The sequence below is a fragment of the Chiloscyllium punctatum genome, chromosome 7 (assembly GCF_047496795.1).
Source record: "Chiloscyllium punctatum isolate Juve2018m chromosome 7, sChiPun1.3, whole genome shotgun sequence".
Lineage (NCBI taxonomy): Eukaryota > Metazoa > Chordata > Chondrichthyes > Orectolobiformes > Hemiscylliidae > Chiloscyllium > Chiloscyllium punctatum.
In genome coordinates this window covers 133,523,774-133,544,711 of record NC_092745.1, presented here as the reverse complement: position 1 = coordinate 133,544,711, position 20,938 = coordinate 133,523,774, and the positions used below count along the sequence as shown (strand labels likewise).

Here is a 20,938-nt window from a genome sequence, read left to right as displayed (position 1 = left end):
CCAGCCTTCCCTTTCACCCTGACAGGAATATACTTTCTCTGGATTCTCGTTATCTAATATTTGAAGGCTTCCCATTTTCCAGCCATCCCTTTACCTGCAAACATCTGTGAACTTGTTGGGCATTTCATGTTCCACCTTTGGTGATCACAGTGTCAGCAGTCTGGGCCCTGAACACTGGTATTTCCTCACTAAATTTCTCAGCCTGATCATCCTCTTTTTAAAATAGTCACTAAAATTCAGCTCTCAAATTTATGATTTCAGTCACCTGCCAAAATATCTCCGTAGGCATTTTGGTGACAAATGCTGTCAGAGGACAATAACATCTTGCTTTTATATCGCAAACTTCATTCAGTGGAACAGCTGAAAGAGTTTATTCACACTCAAGATTACACTCTTATTAAATGTCTTGGGTTGTTTAGCTACATTAAACTTGTCACATAAAGTCAAGCTGCTGCTGTGGGTCCCCAATGAGAGATTAGATTAGATTAGATTAGGTCACTTACAGTGTGGAAACAGGCCCTTCGGCCCAACAAGTCCACACCGCCCCGCCGAAGCGCAACCCACCCGTTCCCCTACATTTACCCCTTACCTAACACTAGGGGCAATTTAGCATGGCCAATTCACCTGACCTGCACATCTTTGGACTGTGGGAGGAAACCGGAGCACCCGGAGGAAACCCACGCAGACACGGGGAGAATGTGCAAACTCCACACAGTCAGTCGCCTGAGGCGGGAATTGTTCCCGGGTCTCTGGCGCTGTGAGGCAGCAGTGCTAACCACTGTGCCACCGTGCCGCCCCAGATGATTAAAAGGAAGCCAGAAATGGAATTGTAAGATTTGAGACAACTTCAGTAACAGATTCCATCTCTTGTTTAAACAGGTTTCACACAAGGTGTGCATTCAGAAAACAGTAACTACCCACTGAAAGCTGCCATAAGGGGATGCCATCTGGGAAAGGGACATCCTAAATCAGTTCCAGGAACAAGGAATCACCAACAAAGCAGGGCCATCACACACCTTCAGTCACAAAACAGGCACAATGCACGTTCAACTCTCAGCAATGTACAATTCCAGCACTCCGCTATCACAGGAACACAGCTATCACACCAGCTCAACCATAGCCCCTTCCCAACCAAGAGAATTCAGAATGCACAGCTGTCCACTCGCCATGACAACTGTCATCAACTTCTCCAACACAGCAACAGGCTCCCAACACCAGCCAACAGCAAGGTCGGCTCAAAGGCGCGAGGTGACCCTTTGATTGGAATTCCTGAACGGAATGTCACCGTGATGCTGCCCGGTGATCTCTTGGTCTTTGCAAACCATAAGAGAACCTTTGCCAATCAGGATCGATTTGGGAAGGAGGAGGAGAGCTCCGACAAGTTAGATAGCAGGAACTATCGAGACAATCGCCTGATTAACCACATTGAGATTTTTGGGACAGTGTGGAAAGGTGACAGAGCTCGGAGACTGAAGTCTGTCACTTTTGATTTACCAGGTTTTGCTGATCAGAAATTAACACATTGTCCTGAAGCAGGGTTCAAAAGAGAAGGGGGTGGGGCAGGGGGTGCTGTAACCCTGAAGCATTTGGTGAAAGGTGGAAAGTCCAAAGTGAAGGAGAAGTCTTTGCTCAGGTCCTTTCCATCTCAGGTACAAAGCAGTGAGAGCAGGAAAAGACTGGGGATGACACTGTTCTCTATAGATAGCAAGGCCGTTTCACACAGGCCATCAGTGAATGTATGGATGGTAAAGTTCATCCTGCATCCTACCAAACTAGCAAAGGTCCATCCAGATGAAGCTGCCAGGGTGAAGGGACTATTAAGGATGAAAAAGCAGAGGACCACAAAGAAAACAGAATGGAAGGAGACCTGCAAAAAGGGCAATTCCACCAGAAAAGCTCCAATCTGTCAAAGCACAGGCACTACTGTAGATTCACAGCAAGCCCGATTACCTAAGACACCAAAACAATGCCCATTAATGCCATCTCAGCAGAAAGCATTCTGCCCAGCCCATCCCTCCACAGGACCTGGCATGAAGGACAGAGACCAAGGAGGTCATGAAAGTTCGATACCTGGTCTAGAAATAACCTCAAGAGTTTTATTACCAATACCCCCAGTGACAGACACCAAAAATCACAAACGCCCCCAGTCCACTAAGACCCCTGGAGCACAGCGACCTGGCCGGTCAGTGGGGACTGTTCAGACACCAAACAAACAGGAAACGACTCTCCCAGCAAAGACGCATAAGGCCCCACGGTTGGTAACCTCCTCCTCAGATAGACCTCCTTCTACAGTATTCCAGGTTTCCGTAGAGGACAATGAGGACAGAGAGACATTGGGAAGGCTAATATCTCCCAATGCCCTCACATGCCCACTCCAGGGGCCCAGTGGGGACAGTAACCACAAGGATGTGGAGATACCAGGTGCTCCTCCCAAGGGCCAAGCTCTGGGTATGAAGCCATCGGAAGATGAGGGGGCAAACACATCGTCACGACGCCAAGAAACCACAGAAACCTTTGGATGGGAAAAGGACCATCAGCCGCCTCCCTGTGGACAGAGCAGGGACCAGGATGTAACAGCCAAAGGGCAATGTCCACGCAGAAATCCATGGAGTACCGTTGAAATGGCTGAGGATAAGATGGGTGGTCAGGGGAAAGCTGGGGATGATAATTCTCCAAGCAAGTCCACATCATCAATATCAGCAGCATCTTCTGGCTTGGGTCAGGAACAGGGCCCTCCAGCAGCTGCTGTCTTTTCAGAGGAGGCTGTGCCTCATGATGAAGGTGAGTCATCAGAGATTGGAGCAGCCAAGTCAGCAGCTGAGGTAAACCAGCAGCTACATCCCACAGAGCAGCCGCCATCACTCACAACTTCCTCAACAGCAACTGGACTCAGGATCCAAGACCATGTTCATGGTGGGAATGTCATGGCTGAGAGTCAGAACAGACATGGTACCAATACCTCACCCACTTCATGGGGAGCTAATGGCAGTGAGGAGCAAGACTCCAATGTCCTCATTTTCGGCTACAAGAACCCCGATGAGGGGACGACGATCAGGGAGCAGGGACCCAGGGAATCCTCTCTGTTACCAACAGACAACCCAGTCCCATTGGATGGAGCAGGCAGTGAGGCCCTGCAGAGGAGGAAGATCCGATTGGTCATTCCTGAGAGACCAAGCAGTGGCTCGAACAACACCATTAGCCGGAAGATTCGATAAGTGGCTGGGTGAAGGTCAAAGGTGAAAGAAAGATTTGTATTTATAAAGTGCTTTTCATGGCCAAGGACATCTCAAAGCACTTTCCAGCCAATGAAGCATTTTTAAAGTCTCAGTATTATTAAAATCTTGGATATTAAATAAAAACAGAAGGAACTGCAGATTGCCCAGAGGGAGGTTTCAGTGTCTCTTGAGGGTAGTTCACTGTTGAATTCAATCATTGGTAATATTGCAAAATATCCAGCTCATAATTTGCTTGGTTTAGAATATAACTTCTGGTTTTAGGAATGAAAGTTTTCTCTGTCAAAAATGAGTATCTGGTTAGAAAGCTGGTAAAAGCAGCACTGGGGTGAATGCAATTCAAACAAGCTTAAAACGTCGTGGCCACGCTGATTTAACAGGAGAGAAAAATGTGAGAGGACAAATACCAGGTGGATGGCTCTGGCTTAAAAACTGGAGACAATATTTTATTCATGTCCTTTCCCAAAATGGAAGAAAGTGATGAAATCGGGCCGCGTGTGTCACATTGGCATGGACAACAGACATTCCTGATGAAGGGCTTTTGCCCGATACATCGATTTTCCTGCTCCTCGGATGCTGCCTGACCTGCTGTGCTTTTCCAGCACCACTCTAATCTAAACTCTGATTTCCAGCATCTGCAGTCCTCACTTTTGCCGACGGAGAACAGAGAAGTTTTTAGTGGTAATTCTTTGTTTGAGTTTATCTCTGTGAATTCACTTTATGTGTAGCCAGCAGGTATGACTGGTGGAGACCCACAGCGATGGTTCAGTGTCAGCTTTGGGCTTATGTAGCTTGTAGCTCTCTGTGAATCAAATGATAACATAGAACATAGAACATAGAACATTACAGCGCAGTACAGGCCCTTCGGCCCTCGATGTTGCGCCGATCAAAGCCCACCTAACCTACACTAACCCACTATCCTCCATATACCTATCCAATGCCCGCTTAAATACCCATAAAGAGGGAGAGGCCACTACTGCTACTGGCAGGGCATTCCATGAACTTACGACTCGCTGAGTGAAGAACCTACCCCTAACATCAGTCCTATATCTACCCCCCCTTAATTTAAAGCTATGCCCCCTTGTAATAACTGACTCCATACGTGGAAAAAGGTTCTCACTGTCAACCCTATCTAACCCCCTAATCATCTTGTACACCTCTATCAAGTCACCCCTAAACCTTCTTTTCTCCAATGAAAACAACCCCAAGTGCCTCAGCCTTTCCTCATAGGATCTTCCTACCATACCAGGCAACATCCTGGTAAACTTCCTCTGCACCCGTTCCAGTGCCTCCACATCCTTCCTATAGTATGGCGACCAAAACTGCACACAATATTCCAGATGCGGCCGCACCAGAGTCTTATACAACTGCAGCATGACCTCAGGACTCCGGAACTCAATTCCTCTAACAATAAAAGCCAGTACGCTATATGCCTTCTTCACTGCACTATTTACCTGGGTGGCAACTTTCAGAGATCTGTGTACATGGACACCAAGATCCCTCTGCTCTTCCACACTACCAAGTATCCGACCATTAGCCCAGTAATCCATCTTTTTGTTACTCTTACCAAAGTGAATCACCTCACACTTAGCTACATTGAACTCCATTTGCCACCTTTCTGCCCAGCTCTGCAGCTTCTCTATATCCCGCTGTAAGCTGCCACATCCTTCCTCACTGTCTACAACTCCTCCGACTTTCGTATCATCCGCAAACTTGCTCACCCAACCTTCTAGCCCCTCCTCCAGGTCATTTATAAAAATGACAAACAGCAATGGTCCCAAAACAGATCCTTGCGGAACACCGCTAGTGACGGCACTCCAAGATGAACCTTTGCCATCAACTACTACCCTCTGTCTTCTTCCAGCCAGCCAATTCCTAATCCAAACCTCCAACTCACCCTCAATGCCATATCTCTGTATTTTCTGCAGTAGCCTACCATGGGGGATCTTATCAAACGCCTTACTAAAATCCATATATACCACATCTACCGCTTTCCCCTCATCTACCTCCTTAGTCACCTTCTCAAAGAATTCAATAAGGTTTGTGAGGCACGACCTGCCCTTCACAAAACCATGCTGACTATCCTTGATCACATTATTCTTATCCAGATGTGCATAAATCCTATCCCTTACAATTCTCTCTAAGACTTTGCCCACAACAGAAGTGAGACTCACTGGCCTATAGTTACTAGGATTATCCCTACTCTCCTTCTTGAACAAGGGAACCACGTTTGCTAGCCTCCAGTCCTCTGGCACTACTCCTGTAGACAAAGAGGACACAAAAATCAAGGCCAATGGCTCTGCAATCTCCTCCCTTGCTTCCCAGAGAATCCTAGGATAAATGCCATCAGGCCCAGGGGACTTATCTATTTTCACCCTTGCCAGAATTTCCAACACCTCTTCTCTACATATCTCAAAGCCATCCATTCTACTTATTTGTGCCTCAGTATTCATATCGACAACAATGTCCTGTTCCTGAGTGAATACTGACGAAAAGTATTCATTCAGTGCCTCCCCAATCTCTTCAGCCTCCACACGCAACTTCCCATTACTATCCTTGATTGGACCTATTCCTACCCTAGTCATTCTTTTATTCCTAACATACCTATAGAACGTTAGACTAAAGGATAGTAAACACTCGAACTATCAGGAACAACTAACCTGGGCCCAGGGTTCTCACAAAAACGTTATGTAGAGTGGTCACACTAGTAAATGGGAGAGAGAGAGAGAGAGAGAGAGAGAGAGATGGGGAAAGTCAATACAGTTTCAAAATCAAGTAACAGGCTGGAGAGTAAAGAACAGGCAGGAATCCTAATTCAGGTACGGTAGGTAATAGCAAAATGACAGGATATGTATTGATAAACCAGAAGGGAGTAATAATAACCAGGTGAATAAAACATCAGTGCTGAGCAACCGGTTGGAGTGTATGGTCCAGATATAAATTCTAAACACAAAACCACAGAGAGTAAGGAATACATTAAATGAGCTCCATGCATAAATTGGAAATTATAATATAGGAGCCATTACTGAGATGTGGCTGCAGGATGGGTGGGACTAGGAACAAAATATATCAGGGGGTTACAGGGTGAGCAGGGAAAATGGGAGAGAGAGTGTAGTCACCTTACTGATTAGAAACAAAATCACTTCAGTGGTGAGGGAGGATACAATGATGGAAGAAGATAAACAGCAACAATATGGGTGGAACTGAGGAACAACAAAGGGGCTAACACTGTAATAGATGTTCTGGGAGCAGCTCTGAAGTGCCAGGTTATATAAATGCAGAATTTAAGTAAATATGTAACAAGGAGAAAGTGAGGACTGCAGATGCTGGAGACCAGAGTTGAAAAATGTGGTGCTGGAAAAACACAGCAGGCCAGGAAACATCCGAGGAGCAGGAGAATCGACGTTTCGGGCATGAGCCCTTCTTCAGGAATGTAAATATGTAACAAGGCCAGAATAGTATTAATGGGGTTTTTAACTTTAACATTGATTTGGAGGGCTCCTGTTAGAAAGATTAGAAAGGAAATTTATGGAGTGTGTCCGGGATAGTTTCCCACAGCAATATGTTCTGGACACAACAAGGGGACAAGCAATATTGGATTTAGCAATGAGTAATGAGCTGTATTTAATTAGTAACCTGATTGTTTGATAAATGTTCATGCACAGTGATCACAATATGATCGAATTCAATGTGGCATTTGAAAGCAAAAAGCATGAAACAGCTCCTAGAATTTTAGATTAAGGTAAGGCCGCCTTTAATGAGATGAGACAGAGACTGTCCACAGTAAACTAGGAAATTCTGCTCATGGATAAAACAACTGAAGACCAGCAGAGGCTGTTTAAAGGAACATTTAACACAAAACAGAACCAGTTTATATCCCCGAGAGGGAAACATTCTACTTCAGTGGATGGTAGAAAAAAGATGGGGCTTACAAAAATACAAGAACAGCACAAATCCTGCTGAATAGGACAGATACAAAGACCAGCAAAGGGCCCCATGCAGCTTATAGGAGCAACTAAAAGGGACTATGAAAGGAAACTTACCAAGGACATCAAAATCAATAAGAAGAAATATTAAAGTTACATAAAGGGATTGCGGGTGGTCAGGAGCAACGCTGACCCACTAACGACTGAAAGGAAGGGATACAGATTGGAATCAAGTGGATCATGTTGATTATGAGACCCTTGATTGTGACTGTTAACCTCGGCCAATCAGGGAGCCCTGGCTGAAATTCGGAACGATACAAAACAGGTTGGCATGGCAAATTCTTGAAGTGTTAAAGAAAAATAACCAGGGGATTCAGAACCTCCTCAGTTCAGGGTTGGATTCCAAACTGGGCAGCCAAAGCCTGTGCACATGTAAGTGAAGGGCGACTGGGGGATGGGATACCAGCCTCTCTACAGTTACTTCAATGGGGAATTGACAGATGAATTATTACTTTTCTTCAGTATTTCCAATAGAAAAGGAGTATAGATTGCTGGAAGACATGAGGAAATTAATAATGGATCAGGAACAAGGACTGAATAAAATTAAGGTAAATGAAACACCAGTAATGAGAAAATTAACAGAATTAAAGAATAACAAAACCTCAGGACCTGATGGTTTCCATCCGAGGTTGTTAAAGGAACAAAGGGAGCAGATTGTAGATGCTCAAACTATAATCAGAGTTCCCTCAATATAGGAGTCATCCCTCTGGGTTGGAAAATTGCACGTCATGAAGGATAAGGAGGATGAAAGAGGGAATTATAGACCCATTAGCGTAACATCTGTGGTTGGATGACTGTGGGAGTCTATCATCAAGAAAGATCAGTCATGCCTGATAAATCTCATGGGATATTTTTGAAGAGGTAGTGAACAGGGAAATGGCTTTGGATGTCATTGATGTGGACTTCCAGAAGGCAGTTGATAAAGGTCCACGTAAGAGAACGTTAACTAAGTAGATACCGATGGAACTGAGGCTAAATGACTGACGTAGCTGGGAAATTGGTTGAATGACAGGCAATGGAGAGTAAGGATGTTGAGTAGGTACTCACATTGGCGGGGTGTGACCAGCGGCCTCCCACATGGATCTCAGTTATTCACATTATTTATTCAAGACTTGGAGAATAACACCGAAAATTATACATCCAAATGTGCTGACAATACAAAGTTAGGCAGCACTGCAGCCAGTGCAGATGACAGCATGAAATTTACAAAGGGGTGTTGATAGATTAAATGAATGGGCAAAACTGAGGTGAACAGAGTTCAGTGTAAGCAAGTGTGAGAGTATCCATGTTCGACTGAAAAAGGAGAGGTCAGGGAACTTTCTAGATGATGTGAAGTTAAATACAGTGGCTACCCAAACAGACATTGAGGGTTCAGGGGCATGGATCTTTAAAATGTCACAAACATGTGTAGAAAATAATCAAGAAAGTTAATGGAATGCTGGCCTTGCTGTCTTAGGGACTGGAGTACAGGATGCAGATATTATGCTGCAGTTATACAGAACCCTGGCTAGACCCCAGTTGGAGAACTGTGAGCAGATCTGGGCAGCACACCTTAGGAAGGATAGATTCGTCTTGGAGGGAGTACAATGTAGGTGGCCAAGAATGATATCTGAACTTCAGAGGTTAGATTACAAAGAGAGATTACACAAATTAAACCTGCTTTCTCTTGAGTTTGGAAGGTTATGTGGGGATCTGATTGAAGTCTTCAAGGTATTAACAGGAAAAGACAAGGTTGGTAAAGATATTCTACTTCCACTGATTGGTGATTCCAGATAAATGATTAAGATGCGAACATAGGAGATACAGTTAGTAAGTTTGCAGATGACACCAAAATTGGTGGTGTAGTGAAGAGCAAAGAAGGTTACCTCACATTACAACAAGATCTTGATCAGATGGGCCAATGGGCTGAGGAGTAGTAGATGGAGTTTAATTTAGATAAATGTGAGGGGCTGTATTTTAGAAAAGCAAATCAGAGCAGGATTTATATTCTTAATATAATTCCTGGGGAGTGTTGCTGAACAAAGAGACCTTAGAGTGCATAGTTCTTTGAAAGTGGAGTCACAGGTGGAAGGGATAGTGAAGGCGGCGTTTGGTATGCTTTCCTTTATTGGTCAGAGTATTGAGTACAGGAGTTGGGAGGTCATGTTGCAGCTGTACAGGACATTGGTTAGGCCACTGTTGGAATATTGCATTCACTTCTAGGCTCCCTGGTATAGAAAGTTTCATGTAAAACTTGAAAGGACTCAGAAAAGATTGACAAGGATGTTGCCAGGGTTAGAGGATCTGAGCTACAGGGAGTCACTGAATAGGCTGGGGCTGTTTTCCCTGGAGGGTGGAGGATGAAGGGTGACCTTATAGAGGTTTATAAAATCATGTGGGTAAATAGCCAAAGTCTTTTCCCCTGGTAGGGGAATCCAAACTAGAGGGCATAGGTTTAGGGTGAGAGAAGAAGGACATAAAAGGGACCTAAGGGGTAACTTTTTCTTGCAGATGGTGTATGCAATGTGTATGGAATGAGCTGCCAGAGGAAGTGGCGGAGGCTGGTAAAATTACAGGATTTAAAAGGCATCTGGATGGGTATATGAATAGGAAGGGCTTAGAGGGATATGGGCCAAATGCTGGTAAATGGGATTAGATTAATGCAGAATATTGGTTTGGACAAGTTGCACTTAAGGGTCTGATTGCGTGCTGTACATCTCAATGGCTCTGTAACCAGGAGGCATAGTCTGAGAATTGGGGCCAGAGTGTTCGGGAGAGATGTTAGGAAACACTTCTACACACACAGGGTGGGAGATGTTTGGAACTCTCTTCCTCAAACACCAGTGATTGCTGGATTAATAGTGATGTTTGTTCATTTTAAATCTGAGACAGATGCATTTTTGTTAAGCAAAAGTATTAAGGGATTTGGGCCAAAGACAGGTATATGGAGTTAGGCTGCAGATCATCCATCATCTCATTGAATGGTGGAACAGGCTAGAGGGGCTAAATGGCCTACTCCTGGTAGAAACTGAGGACTGCAGATGCTGGAGATCAGAGTCGAGAGTGTGGTGCTGGAAAAGCACAGCAGGTCAGGCAGCATCCGAGGAGCAGGAGGATCAACGTTTCAGGCTGGAGCCCTTCATCAGGAATGAGGCTTGTGAGCCAAGGAGGCTGGGAGATAAATGGGAGGGAATGGGGCTGGGGAAAGGTAGCTGAGAGTGCGATAGGCAGTGAGTCTGCTTCAGGACCTGGCTGAGGAGCTTCAGGGCAGAGGAGATAACTTGAGGGGTTGCAGTGAGAGAGAGACTCACTGAGATTCTTGTGGAGAGAGGAGGAGAATAGAGTCATAGAGATGTACAGCACGGAAACAGACCCTTTGGTCCAACCTGTCCATGCCGACCAGATATCCCAACCCAATCTAGTCCCACCTGCCAGCACCCAGCCCATATCCCTCCAAACCCTTCCTATTCATATGCCCATCAAAGTGCCTCTTAAATGTTGCAATTGTACCAGCCTCCACCACATCCTCTGGCAGCTCATTCCATACACGTACCACCCTCTGTGTGAAAAAGTTGCCTCTTAGGTCTCTTTATATCTTTCCCCTCTCACCCTAAACCTATGCCCTCTAGTTCTGGACTCCCCCACCCCAGGGAAAAGACTTTGTCTATTTACCCTATCCATAACGCTCATAATTTTGTAAACGTCTATAAGGTCACTCCTCAGCCTCCAACGGTCCAGCGAAAACAGCCCCAGCCTGTTCAGCCTCTCCCTGTAGCTCAGATCCTCCAACCCTGGCAATATCCTTGTAAATCTTTTCTGAACCCTTTCAAGTTTCACAACATCTTTCCAATAGGCAGGAGACCAGAATTGCATGCAATATTCCAACAGTGGCCTAACTAATCTCCTGTACAGCTGCAAATAGACCTCCCAACTTCTGTACTCAATACTCTGACCAATAAAGGAAAGCATCCCAAACGCCTTCTTCACTATCCTATCTACCTGTGACTCCACTTTCAAGGAGCTATGAACCTTCACTCCAAGGTCTCTTTGTTTAGCAACACTCCCTAGGACCTTACCATTAAGTGTATAAGTCCTGCTAAGATTTGCTTTCCCAAAATGCAGCACCTCGCATTTATCTGAATTAAACTCCATCTGCCACTTCTCAGCCCATTGGCCCATCATGGTCAAGATCCTGTTGTAATCTGAGGTAACCCTCTTCACTGTCCACTACACCTCCAGTTTTGGTGTCATCTGCAAACTTACTAACTGTACCTCTTATGCTCTGTTCTGATGTTTCTATGACAGTCTACAACTTGGAGCTGATATAAGACAAAGTTTGCGTGGGGAGAAATTATTAGAATGCTTATTCAGCTGGAAGTAAATTAGGAAATCTGCAGCAATGCGCAGTAAAAGGCTGATGACCTTGTGCAATTGAAGCTCTTGAAATAATCAGCCTGCTGGTGGTTTGAATTCAGAGCAGTGGGCTATTGGAAACCAAGTGTGTTCTCTGAAATTTTAAATGACTGCATAGAGGCATGGGGAGGCGTGTGTTGGAGGTGCAGAATGCAGAGTTGTGGGATCAGTAAAGAACCTGGAGTGTCAATTAGCCATTTTACTCAGATTCATCTAAAACACTTCCTCCTCACTTTAAACTTATACCTTTTAGTCTTAGAGATGTCTGCCATGGGGAAGAGATTCTCAAAAGCTACTCTGTCTATCCCTCCCATAATTGTGTATCTGTCAATCAGATCCCCTCTCAGCATCCTCTGCTCCAGGGGAAACAAACCCAGCCTATCCAGTCTCTCCTCATTACTGAGACTTTCCATCCCAGGCACCATCCTGGTGAATCTCCCCTGCACACTGTCCAGTGCAATCACATCCTTCCAATAGTGTGATTACCAGAGCTGTATATGGTATTCCATCTGTGGCTGAACCAATGCTTTATAAAGTTAGAACATGCCTTCCCTGCTCCGAGATTCGACACCCTGGTTAATGAAGACAAGCATCCTACATGCTGCCTTCCCCATTCTGTCGACCTGTGCTGACATTTTCAGGGATTTATGGATTATAAACCAATGTGCCTTTGTTTTTCAGTACTCTCGAGAGACTTACCATTTATTGTCTATATCCTTCCCTTATTATACCTTCCCATATACCTCACACTTGTCAGGATGAGGTTCCACCTGCCATTGCTCTGCCCAGTTTCCCAGCTGATCAATACTGTAGCCTGAGACCATCCTCCTCACTATCAACAACAACACCCACCAATTTTTGTGTCACCTGCAAACTAACCAATTAAAGGTTCTACATTCACATCCAAGTCATTAATGTACATAATAAATAGCAAGGGCTCAAGCACTGATCCCCGTGGTACACCGCTGGTTGCAGACATCCAATCACTAACACATCCCTCCACCACCTCCCGGTACCTCCTGTTTGGAAGCCAGTTTTGGATCCAATTTGCCAAATTGCCTCGGATTCTGTGGGCTCTTACCTTTTGGATCAGCCTTCCATGTGGGACCTTGTTAAAGGCTTTACTGAACTCCATGTAAACTACATCAACTGCATTACCCTCCTCAATATACTCAGTCACCTTTTCAAAAACTCAATTAAATTAGTCAGACAGGATCTCCCTCTAACAAATCCATGTTGACTATCACTGATCAATCCCTGCCTTTCCAAATATCAACTAATCTTATCCTTCAGAATTGTTCCAATAATTTCCCTACAATTGACATCAGACTATCTGCTCTGTAATTACCCAGCTTATCCCTGCTGCCCATCTTGAATAAAGGAACCACATTATTTATCCTTCAGTCATCTGGCACTTCACCTGTGGCCAGCGAAGTATTAAATATTTCTGCCAGGGCCCCAGCACTCTGCCCCCTTGAATCCCATAGCAGCCTGGAATTCATCCTATCAGGCCCTAGGGATTTAGAACATAGAACATAGTACAGTACAACACAGTACAGGCCCTTCAGCCCTCAATGTTCTGCTAACCTTTTATCTGACTCTAAGATCAGACTAACCTACATACCCTTCCATGTGTCTATCCAAGAGTCATAAATGTCCCCAATGTTTCTGACTCTACTACCATCGTTGGCAGTACATTCCATGCACCCACCACTCTCTCTGCATAAAGAACCTCCCTTTGATATCTCCCCTATATCTTCCTCCAATCACCTTAAAATTCTGATCCCTCATGATGGACATTTCTGCCCTGAGAAAAATGTCCCTGGCTATCTACTCTATCTAAGCCTCTCATTACCTTGTACACCTCTATCAAGTCACCTCTCTTCCTTCTTCACTCCAATGAGAAAAGCTCAAGCTCACTCAACCTCTCTTCATAAGACACACCCCCCAGTCCAGGCAACATCCCAGTAAGCCTCCTCTGTGCCCTCTCTAAAGCATCTACATCCTTCCTATAATGAGACAATCAGAACTGAACACAATATTCCAAGCGTGGTCTAACAGGGCTCTATAGAGCTACAGCATAACCTTGTGGCTCTTAAACTCAATCTCCCTGCTAATGAAAGCCAACACACCATACTCCATCTTAACAACCCCATCAACTTGGGTGGCAACTTTGAGGGATCTATGGACATGGATTGCAAGATCCCTCTGTTCCTCCACACTGCCAAGAATCCTGACTTTAACCTTGCATTCCGCATTCAAATTTGACCTTGCAAAATTAATCACTTCACACTTTTCCAGGTTGAACTCCATCTACCACTTATCAACCCAGTTCTGCATCCTGTCAATGTCCTGTTGCAACCTACAACAGCCCTCCATACCATCCACAACTACACCAACCTTCATGTCATCAGCAAACTTACTTACCCACCCTTCCACTTCCTCATCCAAGTCATTTATAAAAATCACAAACAGCAGAGGTCCCAGAACCAATCCCTGTGGAACACCACTGGTCACCAAGCACTAGGCTGAATACTCTCCATCTACCACCACTCTCTGCCTTCTGTGGGCCAGCCAGTTCTGTATCCAGACAGCCAGATTTCCCTGTATCCCATGCCTCCTTACTTTCTGAATGAGCCCACCATGGGGAACCTTATCAAAGCCTTGCTAAAATCCATGTACACCACATCCACTGCTCTACCTTCAATGTATTTTGTCACATCCTGAAATAATTCAATAAGGTTTGTGAGGCATAACCTGCCCCTCACAAAGCAATGCTGGCCATTTCGAAACAAACTATGGCTTTCCAAGTAATCATAAATTCTGTGTCTCAGAATCCTCTCTAATACTTTGTCCACCACAGACGTAATACAGACTGGTCTGTAATTCCCAGGATTCTCGCTATTCCTTTTCTTGAACAAGAGAATAACATTTGCCACTCTCCAATCATCTGGCACAATTCCAGTGACAGTGAGGACACAACAATCATTGTCAAAGGTACAGCAATCTCTTCCGTCATTTCCTGCAGTAACTTAGGGTATATCCTGTCTGACCCAGGGGATTTATCTATCCTTAACGTTTTTCAAATATTTCAGCACATTCTCCTTCCTAACATCAAGTTGTTTGAGCATATCAGTCTGTTTCATGCTGTCCTCAGAAATATCAAGGTCCCTCTCAGTACTGAATACTGAAGCAAAGTATTCACTGAGGACCTCCCCTACCTCCTTTGACTCCAGGCGCACATTCACTCCACTTTCCCAGATCGGCCCTAGCCTCACTATGGCCATCCTCTTGCTCTTGTAGTAGAATGCCTTGGGGTTTTCCTTAATCCTACCCAGTAAAGCTTTATCATACTCCCTTCTAGCTCTCCTAAGTCCATTCTTCAGTTCTTTCTTGGTTACCTTCTAAAGCCCTATCTAATCCTTATGTTATGAAGGTATAGAGGTGCACTGTACCTTTAAGAGAGTGAAAAGCTAGCGAGGACTTACAAAGCACAGACAGTCCTGAACAAGGTAACAATGTAACACTTGGTCAAAACAAATAGCAGCAGATGGGTTGCCATGAAACCAAAAACAAACTCAAATTCGGCCAATCATTTTAAATTATGCCCCAAGATACCAAAATCAAATCAAATTTGAATTTAGTGTTTTGATAATGTTAAAACAAATGAAATGATATGATGTTTTGGGGTATAAAACTGGATATTTTGAACAGTTAGAGGGAGAACTGCTAAAGACCAACAAATGAAGGCTGCGAGCTGAAGAGCTTTCTGAAAGGTACCTGTCTGTGGGGGAGTTTGTGCAGCAGAACATCGAGGCCAACCTGGAGAGAATCTACAGAGGAACATCTACAGTGGAGACTGGGCAAAGCTGGCTGGTTTTAGAAATTATATTATTTTTGTAAATCTTAATCAGGATTTTTAAATCAGACTAATATTGAAGAGTGGGAGGTAAAAGATAGGTTTAAGAGAAAGGGGTTGTAAATATTTGTTGGCTTTAATATTCACTGTTGGACTTAAAGAATAAAGTTGTTAATTTTTACTTTAAATAGTGACCTCTGGGACAGTTCTTTGCCTCTCAGAGTTTAACAGATTACAGCATGGGGTGAATCTTTTCTGTGTTCCTGGTTTAAATTAGCACACGGTGGTGGGGGGTGTGGGGGAGGGGGGGAGGGGGGGCAGTTTACCCCATGACATAACACTTGCCTTCTTCACCTTAACTAAGCTTCCTTCTTCCTCCTGACTAGAGTTCCACATGTCACCCAAGCTTCCTTCACCCCAACATCCCTCCCTTGCCTCAGTGGGACAAACCTGTCCAGCACTGTCAGCAAGTGCTCCATAAACAACCTCCACATTTCTGTCATGCAGTTCCCTGAGAGCATCTGTTTATGGATCTTTATGTCTGCTAAAACATCTTAAACCTCCTCCTCATTAATCTTAACATGTTCTAGAAGCTCACCATCCTAACTGAAATCCCCTGTTACAATCTGTGAATACAGATGAGAAATATTCATTCCGGACCCCACCTTTATCCATTGGCTCCACACACAGGTTGCCCCTTTGGTCTCTAATAGGTCCCACTCCTTCCCTGGAAATCCTCTGACTCTAACTATATTTATAAAACGCTTTGGGATTTTCCTTGATCCCATCTTCCAAACTTTGATCTGTATCTATTGGTTACAGGAAACAGTTTTACTGAAGGAACTGTGAAACCCACTCACCATATTAAAGCCTGTTATGATGGTAAGTGATTAAATTTCCCTCATGGTTTCTCTGGGTGGCAATGTTGTGTCCGATAAGAAAGTGGAAGGAGACTCTAGATCAGACAATAAAAGAATGCAGAAGCACCAAAGGAGGCCATTCAGTCCATCTTATTTCCCCTTATTTGCAGCAAAGGGTAGGAAATGAGAGCCAATTGTATCATTTTTAGAAAGTATTAGCATAGAAATATGATGGCCTGAATGGCATCCTTTGATGTATCATTCTATCATTGCATCGTTCTATCATGGTGCACGTGACTGTCACACCCAGCTCCACATGGTGCACGTGACTGTCACACCCAGCTACACATGCAACCACAGCACCACAACTCTTTCAAAATGACCTTCCAAGCCCTTGTTCTCCACCATTAGAGGGTCAAGAGCAATTCATACAGGGAACCACCATCCCCCTGCACGTTCCCCTCCAAGGCTTGGAAATGGATCACCGTTCCTTCAGTGTCACTGGGTCAAAATCCTGGAATTCCCTCCCCAGCAGCATTATGGGTGACCCCCCACCTCAAGGACCGCAGTGTTCAAGAAACTAACTCACCACCATCTTCCCAAGGGCAGTTAGGAACAGGCAATAAGTGTTAGCAAGGAAGTGACACCCATGTCCCATGAATGAGTAAAAGAGGCGGAACTGACCTCATGATTGGATTACTCACCTCAGGACATGCATTCCAAGCCCTGATCAGCAGAGACGAGATGGGTTTGGGTATAGAGTAGCCGACCGGAGGGCGGACATGGTGGTATGCCATATCAGCAGCAGCAGCAGCTGAATAAACATCAACAACAACAACAATGTCAAGGAAATCAAACCCTGTCTTAATGCTCTCAGATATGGATCACTTGGTTCAGAAAAAAGAACGACATTTATTACGGCTTTGCATTTCCCTTGTATTTATCATGACCTTGGGATAACTTCTTGAAGTGTAGTCACTGCTGTCATGAGGCAACCAATTTACAGAGTGCGATTCCACACAGTTGTCTGCTCCTCTGTCTACTTGCTGCCTGTCATGAGTATACTTCAAAACCTACAACAATGGGTGGCCAGGGTGTCATGGAAATATCACTGGACTGATAGCCCACACCTCCCAGGCTAATGGCAAATGGTGGGATTTGAATTCAACAAAACAGCTGGAATGAAAAGGGAATCTAACAGCGACCTTGTAACCTCTGTCAACCATCATGAAAACCCATCTGGTTCACTAATGTCCTTCAGAGAGGGAAATCTGCCATCTTACCCAGTCTGGCCTACATGAGACTCCAGACCCACAGCAACGTGGTTAATTCTTAACTTCCCTCTGAGTAACGCTGAAGATTCACAACTTTCCAAGTGATATAATTTTTCCTGGGCTCAGTCTGAAATGACCACACCCTTCTCCTGAGATGGTGACCTCATGTTCTCGATTTCCCAGTGAAGAGCAGCTGGCTCCCAGCATCGAGCTCCTCAAACTCGGGAGCTCTCCGTACATTTCAATGTCATCACTTCTTGTTTTTCTAAACTCAAGTGAACATAGACCTCATCTCCTCGATCGCTCCTCACAGGACCCCCTGGCCAGGCAAGTATTTCTGACATTCTGCCCTGGGTGAGGAGATCAGACTGGACACTGTGCTCTCAGTAATCTCCTGTACAGTGGGAGTAAGGGAGCGTTACTCTTTGTCCTGCACGGTGGTCCTGTGGGAATGTCCCTGTGTCATTCGACTCATAAAATAGAATGCTTACAATGTGGAAGCAGGCCATTTGGCCCATCACAGCCACACTGACCTTTCAAAGAGCATCCCATCCAAACCCACTCTCTACCCGATCCCACTAACCCCAATGTCCCATGGCTAATCTGCACAGAGAGTCATTAAGTCATAGAGTCACAGGGTCCTGTAGCACAGAGGTAGACCATTTGGCCTAAACTGGTCCATGCTGACAAGAGTGCCCATCCACACTAACCCCATTTCCCTGCATTTGGTCCATATCCTTCTAATCCTTTCCCATTTATTGTTATGGACTAGGCCATCATCGACTGCACAGAGGTGGGTACTGCAGATGCTGGAGATCAGAGTGGTGCTGAAGAAGCACAGCAGGTCAGGCAGTATCCGAGGAGCAGGAAAATTGACGTTTCAGGCAAAAGCCTGATGAAGGATCCATTCCTGATGAAGAGCTTTTGCCCAAAACGTTGATTTTTCCTAGTCCTCAGATCCTGCCTGACCCATCATCTACTGCATCCATTGCACCCAGTGTGGTCCCCTCTACATCAGAGAGAGAGGACTTGTGGATCACTTCAGAGAACATCTCTGGGACACCCGTACCCACCAACTCCACCACCCCATGGCTGAACACTACAACTCCCCCTCCCACTCCATCAAGGACATGCTGGTCCTGGGCCTCCTCCACCATCAAACCATTATCACCTGACGCCTGGAGGAGGAATGCTCTCCTTTTCACAGCAGAGAGCGGCGCGAGCTGGGCGGAAGTGAAGTTGGAGCGCAGAGCTGGTCGGGAAGGTAAGTGATTGATATTTGAGTGGGTGTGTTCTAGACCCCAGGCCCTACAAAGTAGGGCCTCCCTCCCACCCTCCTCCTCTAATCTAACTTTAAAAACCACAGGTAAGCGACTCAGTGTTCTTGTTTTGGAGACTAAGTGTAGAGTAATGGCAGCGCAGGCAGTGGAATGTTCTTCCTGCAGGATGTTTGAGGGAGGGGTGACCAACGATGCTCCTGACGACTTCATCTGCAGGAAATGCAGTCAGCTCCAGCCCCTCACAGACCGCGTTAGGGAACTGGAGCTGGAGTTGGATGAGCTGAGGATTATTCGAGAGGCTGAGAGGGTGATAGATAGAAGCTACAGGGACATAGTTACACCAGAGAACAGAGGTAGCTGGATAACAGTTAGAGGTGGGAAGGGGAGGAAGCAGGCAGTGCAGGGACCCCCTGTGGTCGTTCCCCTCAACAATAAGTATACCGCTTTGGATACTGTTGGTGTGGGGCGGGGGAGGGGGCGGGGGAAGGTCTAGCAGGGGTAAGCTGCAGTGACCGGGTCTCTGGCATGAGGTCCGGCTCTGAGGCCCAGAAGGGAAAGGGGGAGAGGAGGAGAGCGCTAGTTATAGGAGACTCTATAGTTAGGGGGACGGACAGGCGGTTCTGTGGACATGGGCGAGACTCTCAGATGGTTTGTTGCCTCCCGGGTGCCAGGGTCCGAGACGTCTCGGACCGTGTCTTCAGAATCCTTAAGGGGGAGGGTGTGCAGCCAGAAGTCGTGGTGCACGTTGGTATCAACGACATAGGTAGGAAGAGGGCATTCAGGAGCTCAGGGAGTTAGGCTGGAAGCTAAAAGCTAGGATGGACAGAGTCATCATCTCTGGGTTGTTGCCAGTGCCATGTGACAGTGAGGCAAGGAATAGGGAGAGAGTGCAGTTGAACACGTGGCTGCAAGGATGGTGTAGGAGGGAGGGCTTCAGGTATTTGGACAATTGGACTGCATTCTGGGGAAAGTGGGACCTGTCCAAGCAGGACGGGTCGCACCTGAACCAGAAGGGCACCAATATCCTGGGAGGTAGGTTTGCTAGCACTCTTCGGGGGGGAGGGGTTTAAACTAATTTGGCAGGGGGATGGGATCCGGACTTGTAGTCCAGCAAGTAGGTTAGCTGTTTGTCAGGATGTCCAAGAATGTAGGGAGGCTGTGGAGAAGGTAGCACTGACAGGGAATACTTGCGGCCACAGAGATGGGTTCAAGTGTGTTTACTTCAACGCAAGGAGTATCAGAAATAAGGTGGGTGAACTTAAGGCGTGGATCGGTACTTGGGACTACGATGTTGTGGCCATCACGGAAACATGGATAGATGAGGGACAGGAATGGTTGTTGGAGGTTCCTGGGTACAGATGTTTCAGTAAGATTAGGGAGGGGGGTAAAAAAGGAGGGGGGGTGGCATTGCTAATTAGAAATGGTATAACGGCTGCAGAAAGGCAATTCGAGGGGGATCTGCCTTTGGAGGTAGTATGGGCTGAAGTCAGAAATAGGAAAGGAGCAGTCACCTTGTTGGGTGTTTACTATAGGCCTCCCAATAGCAGCAGAGATGTGGAGAAACAGATTGGGAAACAGATTTTGGAAAGGTGCAGAAGCCACAGGGTAGTAGTCATGGGCGACTTCAACTTCCCAAATATTGATTGGAAGCTCTTTAGATCAAGTAGATTGGACGGGGCACGGTTTGTGCAGTGTGTCCAGGAAGCTTTTCTAACTCAGTATGTAGATTGTCCGACCAGAGGGGAGGCCATATTGGATTTGGTACTTGGTAACAAACCGGGACAAGTGATGGGTTTGTTAGTGGGTGAACAGTTTGGCGATGGTGACCACAATTCTTTGACTTTCACCTTGGTTATGGAGAGAGATAGGTGTGTGCAACAGGGTAGGTTTTACAATTGGGGGAAGGGTAAATACGATGCTGCAAGACAGGATCTGAGGAGCATAAGTTGGGAGCATAGGCTGTTAGGGAAGGATGTCGTGGAAATGTGGAACTTTTTCAAGAAACAGATACAACGTGTCCTTGATATGTATGTACCTGTCAGGCAGGAAAGAGA

The 20,938-nt window shown here is 45.6% G+C and overlaps 1 protein-coding gene across 1 annotated transcript in view; it reads right to left on the bottom strand.

Moving 5' to 3' along the window:
• The window catches only part of tnni3k (TNNI3 interacting kinase), a 168,455-nt gene that overhangs the window by 42,318 nt on the left and 105,199 nt on the right, over positions 1-20,938 (bottom strand). Inside the window, exon 21 of the mRNA XM_072574886.1 lies at positions 17,035-17,144. Within this exon, the coding sequence (XP_072430987.1) occupies positions 17,035-17,144 (110 nt within the window). The remainder of the gene's footprint in view (positions 1-17,034; positions 17,145-20,938) is intronic.